The 17617-nt window shown below is 35.5% G+C and overlaps 1 protein-coding gene across 1 annotated transcript in view; it reads left to right on the top strand.

Annotated features, from left to right (window-relative positions):
• Window positions 1-17617, top strand: part of LOC134683486 (uncharacterized) — a 124225-nt gene that overhangs the window by 90033 nt on the left and 16575 nt on the right. Inside the window, exons 54-65 of the mRNA XM_063542796.1 lie at window positions 4657-4841; window positions 5646-5783; window positions 6363-6537; window positions 7272-7416; window positions 9058-9179; window positions 9852-9994; window positions 11103-11250; window positions 13052-13255; window positions 14811-15032; window positions 15348-16130; window positions 16674-16886; window positions 17438-17533. Of these exons, the coding sequence (XP_063398866.1) occupies window positions 4657-4841; window positions 5646-5783; window positions 6363-6537; window positions 7272-7416; window positions 9058-9179; window positions 9852-9994; window positions 11103-11250; window positions 13052-13255; window positions 14811-15032; window positions 15348-16130; window positions 16674-16886; window positions 17438-17533 (2574 nt within the window). The remainder of the gene's footprint in view (window positions 1-4656; window positions 4842-5645; window positions 5784-6362; window positions 6538-7271; window positions 7417-9057; window positions 9180-9851; window positions 9995-11102; window positions 11251-13051; window positions 13256-14810; window positions 15033-15347; window positions 16131-16673; window positions 16887-17437; window positions 17534-17617) is intronic.

Raw genomic sequence — 17617 nt, 5'->3', positions numbered from 1 at the left:
GGGATGTTTGTAGACAGTACACCACCATCTAGAGGTTTGTATTACTTCTACCTCCAAGGGGATGTTTGTAGACAGTACACCACCATCTAGAGGTTTGTATTACTTCTACCTCCAAGGGGATGTTTGTAGACAGTACACCACCATCTAGAGGTTTGTATTACTTCTACCTCCAAGGGGATGTTTGTAGACAGTACACCACCATCTAGAGGTTTGTATTACTTCTACCTCCAAGGGGATGTTTGTAGACAGTACACCACCATCTAGAGGTTTGTATTACTTCTACCTCCAAGGGGATGTTTGTAGACAGTACACCACCATCTAGAGGTTTGTATTACTTCTACCTCCAAGGGGATTTTTGTAGACAGTACACCACCATCTAGAGGTTTGTATTACTTCTACCTCCAAGGGGATGTTTGTAGACAGTACACCACCATCTAGAGGTTTGTATTACTTCTACCTCCAAGGGGATGTTTGTAGACAGTACCCCACCATCTAGAGGTTTGTATTACTTCTACCTCCAAGGGGATGTTTGTAGACAGTACACCACCATCTAGAGGTTTGTATTACGTCTACCTCCAAGGGGTTGTTTGTAGACAGTACACCACCATCTAGAGGTTTGTATTACTTCTACCTCCAAGGGGATGTTTGTAGACAGTACACCACCATCTAGAGGTTTGTATTACTTCTACCTCCAAGGGGATGTTTGTAGACAGTACACCACCATCTAGAGGTTTGTATTACTTCTACCTCCAAGGGGATGTTTGTAGACAGTACACCACCATCTAGAGGTTTGTATTACTTCTACCTCCAAGGGGATGTTTGTAGACAGTACACCACCATCTAGAGGTTTGTATTACTTCTACCTCCAAGGGGATGTTTGTAGACAGTACACCACCATCTAGAGGTTTGTATTACTTCTACCTCCAAGGGGATGTTTGTAGACAGTACCCCACCATCTAGAGGTTTGTATTACTTCTACCTCCAAGGGGATGTTTGTAGACAGTACACCACCATCTAGAGGTTTGTATTACGTCTACCTCCAAGGGGTTGTTTGTAGACAGTACACCACCATCTAGAGGTTTGTATTACTTCTACCTCCAAGGGGATGTTTGTAGACAGTACACCACCATCTAGAGGTTTGTATTACTTCTACCTCCAAGGGGATGTTTGTAGACAGTACACCACCATCTAGAGGTTTGTATTACTTCTACCTCCAAGGGGATGTTTGTAGACAGTACACCACCATCTAGAGGTTTGTATTACTTCTACCTCCAAGGGGATGTTTGTAGACAGTACACCACCATCTAGAGGTTTGTATTACTTCTACCTCCAAGGGGATGTTTGTAGACAGTACACCACCATCTAGAGGTTTGTATTACTTCTACCTCCAAGGGGATGTTGGTAGACAGTACACCACCATCTAGAGGTTTGTATTACTTCTACCTCCAAGGGGATGTTGGTAGACAGTACACCACCATCTAGAGGTTTGTATTACTTCTACCTCCAAGGGGATGTTGGTAGACAGTACACCACCATCTAGAGGTTTGTATTACTTCTACCTCCAAGGGGATGTTTGTAGACAGTACACCACCATCTAGAGGTTTGTATTACTTCTACCTCCAAGGGGATGTTTGTAGACAGTACACCACCATCTAGAGGTTTGTATTACTTCTACCTCCAAGGGGATGTTTGTAGACAGTACACCACCATCTAGAGGTTTGTATTACTTCTACCTCCAAGGGGATGTTTGTAGACAGTACACCACCATCTAGAGGTTTGTATTACTTCTACCTCCAAGGGGATGTTTGTAGACAGTACACCACCATCTAGAGGTTTGTATTACTTCTACCTCCAAGGGGATGTTTGTAGACAGTACACCACCATCTAGAGGTTTGTATTACTTCTACCTCCAAGGGGATGTTGGTAGACAGTACACCACCATCTAGAGGTTTGTATTACTTCTACCTCCAAGGGGATGTTGGTAGACAGTACACCACCATCTAGAGGTTTGTATTACTTCTACCTCCAAGGGGATGTTGGTAGACAGTACACCACCATCTAGAGGTTTGTATTACTTCTACCTCTAAGGGGATGTTTGTAGATAGTACTCCACCATCTAGAGGTTTGTATTACTTCTACCTCCAAGGGGATGTTTGTAGACAGTACACCACCATGTAGAGGTTTGTATTACTTCAACCTCCAAAGGGATGTTTGTAGACAGTACTCCACCATCTAGAGGTTTGTATTACTTCTACCTCCAAGGGGATGTTTGTAGACAGCACCCCACCATCTAGAGGTTTGTACTTCTACCTCCAAGGGGATGTTTGTGGACAGTACACCACCATCTAGAGGTTTGTATTACTTCTACCTCCAAGGGGATGTTTGTAGACAGTACACCACCATCTAGAGGTTTGTATTACTTCTACCTCCAAGGGGATGTTTGTAGACAGTACACCACCATCTAGAGGTTTGTATTACTTCTACCTCTAAGGGGATGTTTGTAGACAGTACACCACCATCTAGAGGTTTGTATTACTTCTACCTCCAAGGGGATGTTTGTAGACAGTACACCACCATCTAGAGGTTTGTATTACTTCTACCTCCAAGGGGATGTTTGTAGACAGTACACCACCATCTAGAGGTTTGTATTACTTCTACCTCCAAGGGGATGTTTGTAGACAGTACACCACCATCTAGAGGTTTGTATTACTTCTACCTCCAAGGGGATGTTTGTAGACAGTACACCACCATCTAGAGGTTTGTATTACTTCTACCTCCAAGGGGATGTTTGTAGACAGTACACCACCATCTAGAGGTTTGTATTACTTCTACCTCCAAGGGGATGTTTGTAGACAGTACACCACCATCTAGAGGTTTGTATTACTTCTACCTCCAAGGGGATGTTTGTAGACAGTACACCACCATCTAGAGGTTTGTATTACTTCTACCTCCAAGGGGATGTTGGTAGACAGTACCCCACCATCTAGAGGTTTGTATTACTTCTACCTCCAAGGGGATGTTTGTGGACAGTACTCCACCATCTAGAGGTTTGTTTATTTTAAATATAACATGGAGAGAGTGGAGACAATATGGTTGTATGTAATGGATATATTGTCAACATATCAGGGAATATTTGTAAATAGCACACCACAAGGTAGAAGAGAAATTGTACCCTTTTTCGTTCATAAAATTGAATATGTATCTTTATTCTTTTCGAGACAAGAGACATGTTTTACAGATGTGATTAGGTTTTCGGGTTTCGAAGCGGGATTACATTTTTTACAAAATTAGGAGAACCGAAATTCACCGTTTGATACAATAAACAATGACATTTTACACGGCTAAATTCTCTGAAAATTAAGTGATCCCAAAGTTTAAAAGATTTGCCTTTCTGCTCTTTAAAAGCACGCTTGATTAATCTCGGCCGACTCTTAGAATATCACATGTCCCATATTATTGACCAGGAATTGTTTTAGCATATTATGAGTGTGTACCTCGGTTTAGTGATCATCAGGGATGTAAGTTTCTATGTACAGATCTAGAGGGGAAGGAAATGATCTATTATATATATCATTGTTGATCAATGAATAATGTTTTTATCTGAAGAAATCCATGTAGACATGTCACTGATATCTTGAAAGTTGTGTTTAATATTTATAGAGGAGGATAAAATATAAAACTGCAGAGATTTGTACAATATCTATATCACAGGGAGTGTTTGCTTCATACCTTAATCAGTAGTGTCTAGAACTTGACAACAGAATAGAGGCGAAAGATAACAACGGGACAGCATAAAAAAATCTATTTATTAGATAAAATGAGAAGACTATGACTAAAAAGGACAGAGACAAACAACAGAACACAAAACATAACATAGAAAACTACAGACTTAAGGGCATATGATACAGTTACAGGGGAGGTAATGACGTTGCTAGCGTAAATTGTTATTTTCGCGACGTCAAACGGTGACTTATCGGGAAAAAATGCAGTTTTCGGCTGATTTTTATCATTCAAACTGATTTAACTTAAAAACGAGTTCACGGACCCCTCTTCTTTAAAATGACATTTGGTTTGATTACGTAAGAAGATTATGTGTACCAATTTTCATGAAACGTAAATAGTGCAATTTTTTTTAATTTGATTTATATACAGCAACAAATGACGCGTTTTTACTACATTCATGATCATTTGATTAATTTGAGTTATTAATTTTGTTAAAATAAAATGTACAAAATTTATGCAATATATATATAACACATAGATTCCAAATAATTTAACAAAAACAGATCGTGTGTATCTTTTAAAACAAAAAAGTTATGTATTTCTATCGAAAGGAAAAATACGTCCACAAATCCGTATTTTTAGGAAATTTCTGAAATTTGAACCTCAATTTACTCAAAAAGTAGCACATGAAGGTATATTTTTTATTACATATTTGATAAAATCAGGTAAAAATTAGCCTACATGCAAATTTTCATGAAAATTTAAGTACGGGATCAAAACTGTATTGTATGCCCTGAACAAAACTATCCCCTACTCCAAAAAAAATGGGTAAATGTTAGGTGCTCTAGAAGGATAAGCAATGATGGTACACACATTTAATACGTGCTACATCGTTTTTAAACTTTATCAATTTGCTGAATTTTATTCCATTAGGAACTTTTGCAATGTCAACAGACCATGCAGTTGATCTAGACTTGGCCAGGAACGAAACAGGATGGATGACCTGGGGGACTTATGCTGTTTACCTGGCCTGGCTCGGATTCAGTGATATCCATTCAAAGATAGATCATTATATGGTCACTGTAGGGTCATCATACATGGCTAAAGATTTGACCAAGGTGAGTGGAAGGATACAGTTATAGGGGTACCTGGCATGGCTAGAATTCAGTGATATGCATTCAAAGATAGATCATTATATGGTCACTGTAGGGTCATCATATATGGCTAAAGATTTGACCAAGGTGAGTGGAAGGATACAGTTATAGGGGTACCTGTCATGGCTAGGATTCAGTGATATCTATTCACAGATAGACCATTATATGGTCACTGTAGGTTCATCATACATGACTAAAGATTTGACTAAGGTGAGTGGAAGGATAAGGTTATAGGGGTTACCTGGCATGGCTAGGATTCAGTGATATCCATTCACAGATAGATCATTATATGGTCACTGTAGGATCATCATACATGGCTAAAGATTTGACCAAGGTGAGTTGAACGATACGGTTATAGGGGTTACCTGGCATGGCTAGGATTCAGTGATATCCATTCACAGATAGACCATTATATGGTCACTGTAGGTTCATCATACATGACTAAAGATTTGACTAAGGTGAGTTGAACGATACGGTTATAGGGGTTACCTGGCATGGCTAGGATTCAGTGATATCCATTCACAGATAGATCATTATATGGTCACTGTATGATCATCATACATGGCTAAAGATTAGACTAAGGTGAGTGGAAGGATACAGTTATAGGAAGTACCCTCTTAATTAATTTGCTCAAAGATTTATCTGGAAATGCTGCATTTTGTGACTTGTTATTTTGGATATTGGGTATAATTATTGTGACGTAGCTCATATAATAATGTATAATATCTTGTTATTATCAATTTAATATAAATTTTTATACCTAATTAGGATCACACGGCTAAGTACATTCATGTTGAAACAAACACTGATCATGGTGATGAGGGCAAAGTTCAACTGCATAAAGTCGCGACTGAAAAACTGACAAATTATGATGAACTGTTTATTACTGTCTGGGCTGTAAATAAGGTTTGTATGAAATAGTAGTATAGTCGGTAGGACGTTCATAGTTATGTTTCTGATTTCAAAAAAATTTTGAATATATTTGGATAAAGGAGAAACATCTTTTCCATACTAAAGTAAGAAATGGACTTCTCGCTCTATGATAATGCATAGCTAAAAGAGAAAAGTAGAAAAGGCAAACACTGGTTCATAAAACACTACACATAAAAGTATCCATTGAGCAAAAAAGGAAATCCCTATGTGAACCCAAACTAAATTGTTCCTGGCCAATATTCAAACCCACCATTTCAGTGTTTTAAAGAACTGGTTTGAAAAAGTATTTTTCTTTCTGACAAACCTTTTAATACTTAAATTTGAATTAGCCTTTTCTATTTAGAAAAACCTTAATTATAATTTTGTAGTTTATATTGAACTGAATTGAATAACCTTCTTGGAAGACAGGGATAATCTTTTTGTTATTTTGTTTAATATTAATGAATAAGTATAATTTTCTAATCATGGAGGTTACCTATAATACAATTGCTTAAATTTTTTATGTAATTACGAAAATACATACAGGCACATTTCTTGAAATTTTCCTTAAAGGTTGGTTTGCGAAGTCATATGGTCCATTCAGCCTTTACAAAGACTCCACCAAGCTCTTTAGAGTTAATGAGAAGATGTGATGCTCTTTCGTGTGAAGGTCACTGTGTTTGTGCTCCACAGGACCAAAAATGTCCATATTCCCAAACGTTGGGTGGCTGTATTGATAAATCAGATAGTAAGTATATCACTATAGTGCACATTGCATTGTGTTGGTGCAACTTACAATGTAGTACAATCTTTCGATAACTGTACTTTTGTGTCAAATAGTAGAGATACCAATCTCAGTTCTAGAGTTGATATTCTATTAACATGTTAAATAGTGATTTAGTGCTGGACAGAATATGTTAAAGTCCGTTATTGGTGCATAAAAGTAAGTTTAATGTATAACAAGAAGTATGTACTTGGTGTTTAAATAATCAGTGATGGTAAAAATTCTGCAAATTTCAAAGGTAAAAAAATATGTGTTACACTAAACATGCCAAGCAATTGTTGACATCATCACAAATGTTTCAGACAAGACAAAAACAATTATAGTTCTGAACTCCGGGCACATTTGCCGATGTATCAAACAAATAGCATGTCATAATCATTTCAAGACGTTTACACCACCAAACATTATAGATGTATATCTTCTTCAACTCTATGAAGTTAGGGAACGACCGACTGATTTTCATATATGACTGTATGACTGTTATTTGAATTGGGTTTTTTCATGTCTGTACTCTTTCTTTCATTGTTTTATATTGTGATGGACATTTATTTTCGTCTTGTTCTGGTGCACCACTACACCAGAATATCGATTGTTTATCCTTTATTCTGATGTTTAAGACAGCAGATCAAGATGATTAAAACAAAGTGTAATCCAAAGATGCAGAATATCATTAGATATATCGACATTCATTTTTGTAGGTGTATTTTCTGGTACGCAGTATACCTTATTACTAGTAAAGGATACAAATGGTTACTCTAAAAATGATCAGGCCGTCACAGCATCTAACAATGTTCTGAGAGCCACATGGCAGATTTCACTGATATATCCGTCTAAACCTAAATGGTAAGTCTTATGATAGTATATAAATGGCCTTTTCTACTGTTGATCAGGCTGTGACTGCATCTAACAATATTCTCAGAGCTACATGGCAGATTTCACAACAAAATCCGTCTAAACCTAAGTGGTAAGTCACACGTATGTCATTACTATTGTACAGGTTGTCACAATATCCAACAAAGTATTGAGAGGTTCGTGGCAGATTTCACTCTCCGTTATGATGATATTGACGGCGAGGGATAGTGTGGAAAAAGAACAAGACAGGCGGAATTTTAAATATTCATTTTTACTTTCATTTCAATGTAACAGCAGGCAACCAACACATGCACATCATCATCGTAAATGGTGTTATATCATATTTATGAAAAACAAAACGTTTCTCACATGATTCAAGTCCAGTTATGTAACTCTGTAAATAAAGGCAACAGTAGTATACCGCTGTTTAAGACTCATAAATCGATAAAAAAAAAATCCGGGTTACAAACTAAAACTGAGGGAAACACATTAAATATAAGAGGAGAACAGCGATTCAACATTAAAATGAAACACACACACAGAAAGGAACTAAGCATGCATTAGACAACATCCGATGAGAATAACAAATATAACATCAAAACTAAATACATGAATATGGGATAGAAAAGTACCGTGACACGTCTTATAATAATGTGAATTCTAACTCAAATATAAGAGTAAAACAAACAACACAAAAGAAACCCAACGTTAAAATGTAACACACACAGAAACGAACTACATAATAAAACAATGGCCATATTTCTGACTTGGTACAGTGCATTTTTTTTTAAAAGAAAAAATATGATTGGTTGAACCTGGTTTTGTGGCATGCCAAACATCCCCTCCCACTTTAATGGCAATGTTTAATATAAAATTAAAATTACAACACAACATTGCAGGACTACAATACAAATAAATAGGAGAACATATTGGACAAAGAAACACACGAATAATAGCTAACAAAAGGCACCAGGTTTAAAATTTTAAAACGCCAGAAGCCCTTTTCGTCCACACAAGACTTACTAGTGACGCCCAGATATAAAAGTTCGAAAGCCAAAACAAGTACAAAGTTGAACAGCACTGAGGAAAAGTTCAAAAAAGTTGTGCCAAATACGGCTAGGGTTTTCTGCCTGGGGCAAGAACTTCCTTATTATTAAGAATAGTTTATACTTTTGTTAACAGTAGATTTTATGAAATGACTAAATAAAAGATATACATAATAAAACTGAAGTATTAACTAATTACAGAAAAAAAACAAAAAAAAACACCCGATACATTACATAAACCAACATAATCACACACAAAAATATACACCCGAGTTAGGCAAGGCCTCAACGCAAGAACTGACGTCACATTACATAGGAACACAATGTAAGAGTTAGTTTTCTATTGGTTTGGACGAATATAGGTAAAGGTAATTCGTTCTCACTGGTAAAATTGGTCATAAGTTTGAGTTCAATATCTTTGTAATCCTTACTCATTTTCTTTTAATGATGTACACCTCAAAGGGGCCAAATATTTTTAGAATTAAACTGTTTTTTCTTTATCTGATTTTTGGGTTTATATGATTGTAAAAACATAATTGGCCAAAAAAAATCATCATCATTAAAAATTTTCCTGCAATGCATGTAGGTATGAATGGAGTGTTGGGTATGCAGACAGGTTAGGACCTGAGGGCATCTTTGACCCAGTAGATGATAAAGTTTGGCAGGACGCCGGTCAGTTGATGGACGCTGTGTTCACGATTGGTCCAGGTAAAATAATCATAATGCCATGTGTGTATCCTCTATACACAATGTAAGTAACTATTGCATTAAGTTTATAAGCTTGGAATGAACATACTTGTTAGAATAAAAGTGAGAGAAAACAAATATACTTTTTTAAGTTGTCTCCATCTTTGTTAATTGTCAGTTTGATGGACACAGTTTCTTTTCATCCTAGGAGTTTTTCACCATGATAATCTTTAGAACATAAATGTTGTAGGTATAGCTTCTTTTTCATAATTTGTATACACCCAGTGAATATTTTGTTTATTTGAGAATCCCTCCGTATGCTGGGACTTATAAATTTATATTATTATGCATTCTAACATTCTCTATTTCTCAAGACAACCCTGAGCTTGTCAATATGTTGTGACTTACAATCATAGGTCTTGTGACAAGCAGCGCTTGTGAATATGCTGTGAATAATAAACCAATAGTACTATTTTATGACTCTAAGCCTAGTAAATATGTTGCGGTTGTGAAAATGTTGTCACTGTCATTCCATGTGAAAATTTTGTAAATAGCATTTTATGTGTGAATATGTTGTGATGAACAGCCATTTTGAATGTTCTGACTAATATTCCATATAAATGTGCTGTGACAGATAGCCCTTGTGAATATGTTGTGATTCCTCTAACATTGATGTTGTGTTTATATTAACAGGTAAAGACTTACTGATAAACACATTTGTATATTCAGTGTATGTGAAAGTTTGGTATTCCTCGAATATCTATGTTGTATTTAAAACAAATGGCATATATGTGATGACACAAGCACCTGTTTTAGCAACAGTTCGAGGCACAGCTGTAAGTAAGATATATACTTTCCATTAACATTTTGTGGACTGTGAATGTCCTCACTTTTCTATTCTTGATTGGAATGTTATATGATAAACTTTGTTCAATGAACTACAATTTTCTTCAGTAAAACACAGCTGCAAATGCAAGAAATGAAATTGACAAATGAATATTTTCCAATAGCATTTATATATAAGCATTTTAAATGAATATTTTCTGAAAGAATTCATATGAATAAGCGTTCAGTTTCTATTTCTGAAAGTATGATATATTAACTATATATATTTAATAAACCTTAAAGATTTCTAAAATATGAAAATATTGAGTTTGGTATTGTTAATTTAATTGACATTATACTGTTTCGGTAATTTTTCCGGTAAATTTTAATGAAACGCTTAATTCTAATTGGAAAAATCGTTTGGAATTATGAAGTCTTGTTTTCTATACCATATGCCGTGGTGTTTGGATATTATCACCCGCATACTGTAGTCCGGGCCATATAGTGTTAACCTTATCTATCGTTCCGTCATTTCGTCATTCTGTCATTATGTAAAGAACTGTTAATCGGACTTTCATGTATGTGAGTCTACTATGATGGGTGCAGATTGAGATTACGTTTGTCTTTTCTCCACTGATGTTTTTGCAACATTACTGCTTTAAATTTTGAAAATTTGTGAAAAACAGTTGAACACGTCAGACTGGTTTGTAAACGCCTTCATATATTGAGCTAACTTTAAGTATCAGAGTCCTCTATGAGAATAACAGAATGAGATTTCGTTTGAATCCGTTTGCTGATTATGCCGATATTTCGGGGTTCATAATTTTAAAATTTCTATTCCGAAAAATTGCTTCAAGCTTTACGAGCAGGGCAATATGCGTCGTTCCTTCGCATCTTATATGAATTTAACTTTTCTTAAAATAGTTGTGTGTTGTTTGGTTGGTATGGCCAATTGTAGTGTTTCATATTGTTTGGTAATTCTTGTCTCCTTTTCCCTTATAACATGTTTTTTCGTAATTTTGTGTACACATTTTCAGTAATAAAATGGAAGTCTTTGAAATCTTTAATGAAATTTATATTTCTTTTAACAAACATAAACAATGATAAACATATTGATAGGTAACAGAGAATGTGCAAGGCACAACAGCTAAAGATGACGATTACATGAGGATAGGACGACCTATAACCTTCAAATGGAAAAATAAATTCCTGAATACTGAGGCAACGATAGAAAAATACAGACTGTATCTTAGTTCGTTTCCAGGAGGTCAGTAAATGGTCAATATGACCGTTAACCAAGATACCGTGGCGAAGGCTGTCAGTACTTTGACCAATAAAGGTTTACCTTATACAAATTGTGATTTGGATGGATAGTTGTCTAATTTGCACTTATTCCACACCTTTATATATATATATATATATATATGGAATTCATCTTAACCTGATTACCACAATAGTTTGATACACAGACAATTCATTTTGTTTAGATTTAGTAGTTAGATTTTGAGTATGGTCAACACTATGCTGCATACACAGAGAAGCTAGAATTAGAATAAATATGAACTGAACAAAATTAACCTCCTGTCTTAAGTTCTTAAAGGTGCCATTTGTATCAAAAAATAAATCAAAGAATAGAAAACTCTCTGAGATAAAAATCATAAAATATAATACAACACCGTCCCAAATGGAAAACATCATTATGAATTATCAAATCATAGACAACACTATTTTCTAGTTCAAAAATTTACATTTACAAAGGTTTCAAGGTATTGAACTAGAAACTGAAGAGTGTGTAACCGACTCGAATTTTGGAGTGTAGGAACGTTCCTCCATAATTAGGAGCTCTGTTCATAATGCCCATGCTGATAATGAAAATAAAAAGTTATGTCTTAATATAAGCCTAGGTCGATAAACCTAACATGTATGTACACCAACAGGGTACAATATGTCTTGAGTGTTTTCTTATTTTGTAGTTTGACCTAAAAAACAAAAAAAGGAAAAAGAGAGGATTTATATTTGTTTGTAGACAATCAATACAGTAAAACATGCTTACCTTAAGAACAAAACTTGATTCTAAAATAAAATAAAGAGATAAATGATTAAAAGGGTCTAAACAAAACAGCGGGATCTGTACTCGTTCAATCTTTATATTTTCATTATCTGCATTTCAGTACTCAAGTACTGGAACAAATATTTTTTGCAACAACTGCGTATGTTTACCATTTTCATCTTTCAGTAATGCGCAAGGCTAATAAGATTGAAAGTCCTAAAAATTAGAACAAACATTGAAGAGGGGACAAAATGTATAGCCAAATAGAGTTGGTGATATGATATAATTTAACATATTTAAAGCTTATGACATCCAAACAATAATGTAGCTAGATATACAAGAAGCAGCGTCATCTGAAATGTAATGCTAAGATTTGCCTTATACAAGTCATTATATTGATATAGGAAGATGTGGTGTGAGTGTCAATGAGACAACTCTCCATCCAAATAACAATTTAAAAAAGTAAACCATTATAGGTCAATGTACGGCCTTCAACACGGAGCCTTGGCTCAACCCGAACAACAAGCTATAAAGGGCCCCCAAATTACTAGTGTAAAACCATTCAAACGGGAAAACCAACGGTCTAGTTTATATTAAAAAACGAGAAAGGAGAAACACGTATAAATAACATAATCAAACGACAACTACTGTACATCAGATTCCTGACTTAGGGCAGGTGCAAACATTTGCATTATATGTCTAGATTCAATCGGATATCTAATGCTATGATCTGCCATTATATCAATGGTTTTATGTGATTATAGATTATGATATCCTGACAATACCAGAGGTAATATCAGGGACAGCCACAGGATACAATATGTCTAGATTTAACCTGATATCTAATGCTATGATCTGCCATTAATTATATCAGTGATTTTATGTGTTTAAAGTTATGATACCCTGGCAATACCAGAGGTAATATCAGGGACAGCCACAGGATACAATATGTCTAGATTTAATCTGATATATAATGCTTTGATCTGCCATTATTATCAGTGATTTTATGTGTTTATAGGTTATGATATCCTGACCATACCAGAGGCTATACCAGGGACAGCCACAGGATACAATATGTCTAGAATCAGCCTGATACCTGGTGTTAGATATTACTCTAATGTCATAGCTTATAACCATGCTGGAGCCCACACTACATCCACATCTGATGGATTCATTGTGGATCATGTGGATCCATCATCTGGCATTGTTTATGATGGATTAGGTAAGTCCACACTACATCCACATATGATGGATTCATTGTGGATCATGTGGATCTATCATCTGGCATTGTTTATGATGGAAAGGTAAGTCCACACTACATCCACATCTGATGGATTCATTGTGGATCATGTGGATCTATCATCTAGCATTGTTTATGATGGATTAGGTAAGTCCACACTACATCCACATATGATGGATTCATTGTGGATCATGTGGATCCATCATCTGGCATTGTTTATGATGGATTAGGTAAGTCCACACTACATTCACATCTGATGGATTCATTGTGGATCATGTGGATCCACCATCTGGCATTGTTTATGATGGATTAGGTAAGTCCACACTACATTCACATCTGATGGATTCATTGTGGATCATGTGGATCCATCATCTGGCATTGTTTATGATGGATTAGGTAAGCCCACACTACATCCACATCTGATGGATTCATTGTGGATCATGTGGATCCATCATCTGGCATTGTTTATGATGGATTAGGTAAGTCCACACTTCATCCACATCCTATGGATTCATTGCGGATCATGTGGATCCATCATCTTGCATTGTTTATGATGGATTAGGTAAGTCCACACTACATTCACATCTTATGGATTCATTGTGGATCATGTGGATCCTTCGTCTGCTATTGTTTATGATGGGTTAGGTGAGTCCATACTACATTCACATCTGATGGATTCATTGTGGATCATGTGGATCCATCATCTGGCTTTGTTTATGATGGATTAGGTAAGTCCACACTACATTCACATCTGATAGATTCATTGTGGATCATGTGGATCCATCATCTGGCTTTGTTTATGATGGATTAGGTAAGTCCACACTACATTCACATCTGATAGATTCATTGTCGATCATGTGGATCTATCATCATGCATTGTTTATAATGTATTAGGTAAGTCCACACTACATTCACATCTGATGGGTTAATTGTAGATCATGTGGATCCTTCGTCTGGTATTAATTATGGTGGATTAGGTGAGTTAATTTATATAAACAGCAGACAATTCATTATAAATCATGTTTACTTATTATCTGGCGTTGTAATTGATAAATTAGGTAATGTTACAATGCATATACATCTGATAAATTTATTGTTTATTTTGTTGATCCATCGTCCTGCGTTCTTATGATGGATAAGGTCTTATCATTATTGAACATTTGGATACTGTAGTTATAGTTGACAATTTTCCAAACCATAAAACCTTTCAAGTCGTCTCAAATGCAAGTTATACCCACCATTCGAATCCCACGCTCAGTTTAAAGCAACAATCGGGATAGGAAACAATCAAAACATTACATAGTATACATTTATGTCTATAGATTTGTTTTTAATTTTTTTGCTGATCTCCGTAGTGCATCTAGGTCTGTAATGCTATACACTAGTTTTCAAATTATTAACTTGTTCAATGATATCTTCCATGATTATGAAGAAAAACTGGTCAATCATGCACCAGATAGATTTATGCACCATTCCTCATATATATGAGGTATGAGTATATATCAGTATGAACATGTGTTTTGTACAAACAAAACAGGAATACTTGACAAAGAGTACCAAAACGCCACTCACTTTGTGGCAGCACACTGGCATGGATTTATAGATACAGAGTCAGGTATACTGTCATACCACTGGTGTGTAGGGAAGACAACTCATGTACACAGAATTTACGCCAAAACGGAATGTAGTGTTTTACCATGGAATAACGTTGGACTACATACCTCTGCCTCAAAGAATTTATCTACACAGATATTGCAGGGTAAGTTAAGGTGAACTGCACTGTACACGAGTACAGCTTATTCATGACATTAAACAAACTTAGTGCTATCTTTTTTCAAAGAGCAAGAACATGACATTTTAAAGAAAGACAAAAGATACTAAAAGGGATATTCAAACTGATAGTCGATAATCTTTGTCAGACCAAATGTACAGAAAAAAAAGTAAAAACACAAACATACTGAACTCTGAGAAAAATTAAAAAAGAAAAGTCCCTGATCAAATGGCAAAATCAAAAGCAGAATACACCATCAAAATTGAATTGCTTAAGAAGTAACTAATTATCTATCCATTGCAGGAATAAAAATCTACAGTAAAGTGTATGCTATTGATAGTGTTGGTAGACAGTCGTCTATTGTTGTCTCTGATGGGGTAATAATTGATGTAACTCCTCCTATTCCGGAAAAGTTCATACATGGTTCAGAAAATCTCGGAAATAATACATCATTTGAAAACACTGGTGGAGATGATATTAAATTTGTAAACGTTAGTTCTACTGATATTTGTACGGCTTCTGATATTTACCATCCGGTGTCATGGATACCTACCGAGATAACTTGTATGGCTGTGGTGTCGTCAGATATTAATTTAGCTAAAGACGGTCGATCCTTTTTGTTTATAAGAGGAAATGTTCACCAGGAGTTAGACCAAGTCAGGGCAGGATATCTATACAAAGTCTCATTCTTCTCCAGTCATTTGCCAATAATAGATTCTGTTGGAGCAAACAAAGAAGGGTTTGTACAGCTTGATGATGTAAAACATGTTTTTCTGATCTACACGAAGCCCTATCGCCATGATGGACATGGACAGGGAAATAGTCGTGAGAAAATCTCCTGGCATGCTCACACATTCTACTTCAAAGCCACCAACGATCATGCAAATATCACAGTTGGAAGTATGGACATGACTACAGGAATATTATTTGATGACCTATCTGTACAGGAAGTGAACTTTACAACTGATACCACCAGCGGACACGTGCTTGGTCATGTTGTGTACTTACATGCATGGAGTTCTATCCATGGATCGTGGAGTTTTACAGATCCCGAATCACCAATTGTAGATTACACATGGGCAATAGGTAAATGAATTTATCACGTTTTTTATATGTTCTGAAATTACATAGCAATAAACAGACGTTAATGTGTTAGGGAATAAGCCCAATACAGTGTTCGACCTTAACAAGAGAAATGTCATTTAAAGAAATAATAAACAATAATGGAAAGTCTATTATGACTGTGATAATTGATATTACAAATCAATATAAACGTTAATGTTTCTTTCTAAATACTTTTTTTAACTTTCCTAGCTGAACTGTGTTGATTTTCTGTGTTGTTACTTTTGTGCTGTTATTTGTCAGTTTGTGTGTCACTCTGATATCTTTTTTGGGATACAAACTTGTAAACTGTGATAAGTACTTAAAATCATGTGGGGGGTCATTTTGTTGCCACTTCTACATTGTCTTAAAATTGTTTAGACTGTTCAGGCCGTAGGTATTCATATATCAAACCATTCAAAATTTTAGTATTGATGCAAGTAATATATATTGCAGGTTTTACTAAAGGAGGTACACATATCCCAATATTCAGAAGTGTTGATAGATTTACTTTTGTTTATGTTGTAGGTTATGCAGAGGGAGGTACACAGATCCAACCATTTCGAAGTGCTGGTTTAATGAACTTTGCCTTTAACAACAATGTCACACTGGTTCACAACACCTATATTTATGTGACGGCTATAGCTACTAATGCTGCAGGATTGAGGGGCGTGTCCTATTCTGATCCCATACTGGTAGATCTGACACCACCTGATATTAAATATGTTAATGATGGAGCAGGTAAATATATTTATGTGACAGCTAAAAAAGTTATCAAAGGTACCAAGAATATAATTTAGTACGCCAGACGCGCGTTTCGTCTTCATAAGACTCATCAGTGACGCTCTTATCAAAATATTTATAAAGCCAAACAAGTAAAAAGTTGAAGAGCATTGAGGATCCAAAATTCCAAAAAGTTGTGCCAAATACGGCTAAGATAATCTATGCCTGGGATAAGAAAATCCTTAGTGTTTCGAAACATTCAAAGTTTTGTAAACAGGAAATTTAGAAAAATGACCACATTATTGATATTCATGTCAACACCGGAGTGTTGACTACTGGGCTGGTGCTAAAGCAGCTAATCTGGTAGGACTGAGAGGAGTATATTTTTTTTATCCAATACTTGTAGACCTGAAACACCTGATATAAAATATGTTAATAATGGAACAAGTACATACTTCTCTTCAATTTGAAGTGAACACTCGATCTTCAATGATTAAAGACAAGAGTTGCTTACCAATGCTCTAATCTTGTTAATCAATTTGAGATATTTTACATGGTTATATTTCAAGGCCCAGATGAATTTGCCTGGGAATTAAATGAAGTAATTGCTAAGTGGGCCGTTGAAGATCCCGAGTCTGGTATCCTGATATGCCAATGGGCTATAGGTAATATATATTAACTAAAATTTTAGTTTTCAAAAATCAACTTCCATTCGTTCCTCTTCTTTTCAACAGTACAGTATAATCAGA

Source organism: Mytilus trossulus, chromosome 9 (genome assembly GCF_036588685.1).
Source record: "Mytilus trossulus isolate FHL-02 chromosome 9, PNRI_Mtr1.1.1.hap1, whole genome shotgun sequence".
NCBI classification, from domain to species: domain Eukaryota; kingdom Metazoa; phylum Mollusca; class Bivalvia; order Mytilida; family Mytilidae; genus Mytilus; species Mytilus trossulus.
Note: the sequence above shows the minus strand (reverse complement) of the source record. Positions and strands in the feature narration are given on the sequence as shown.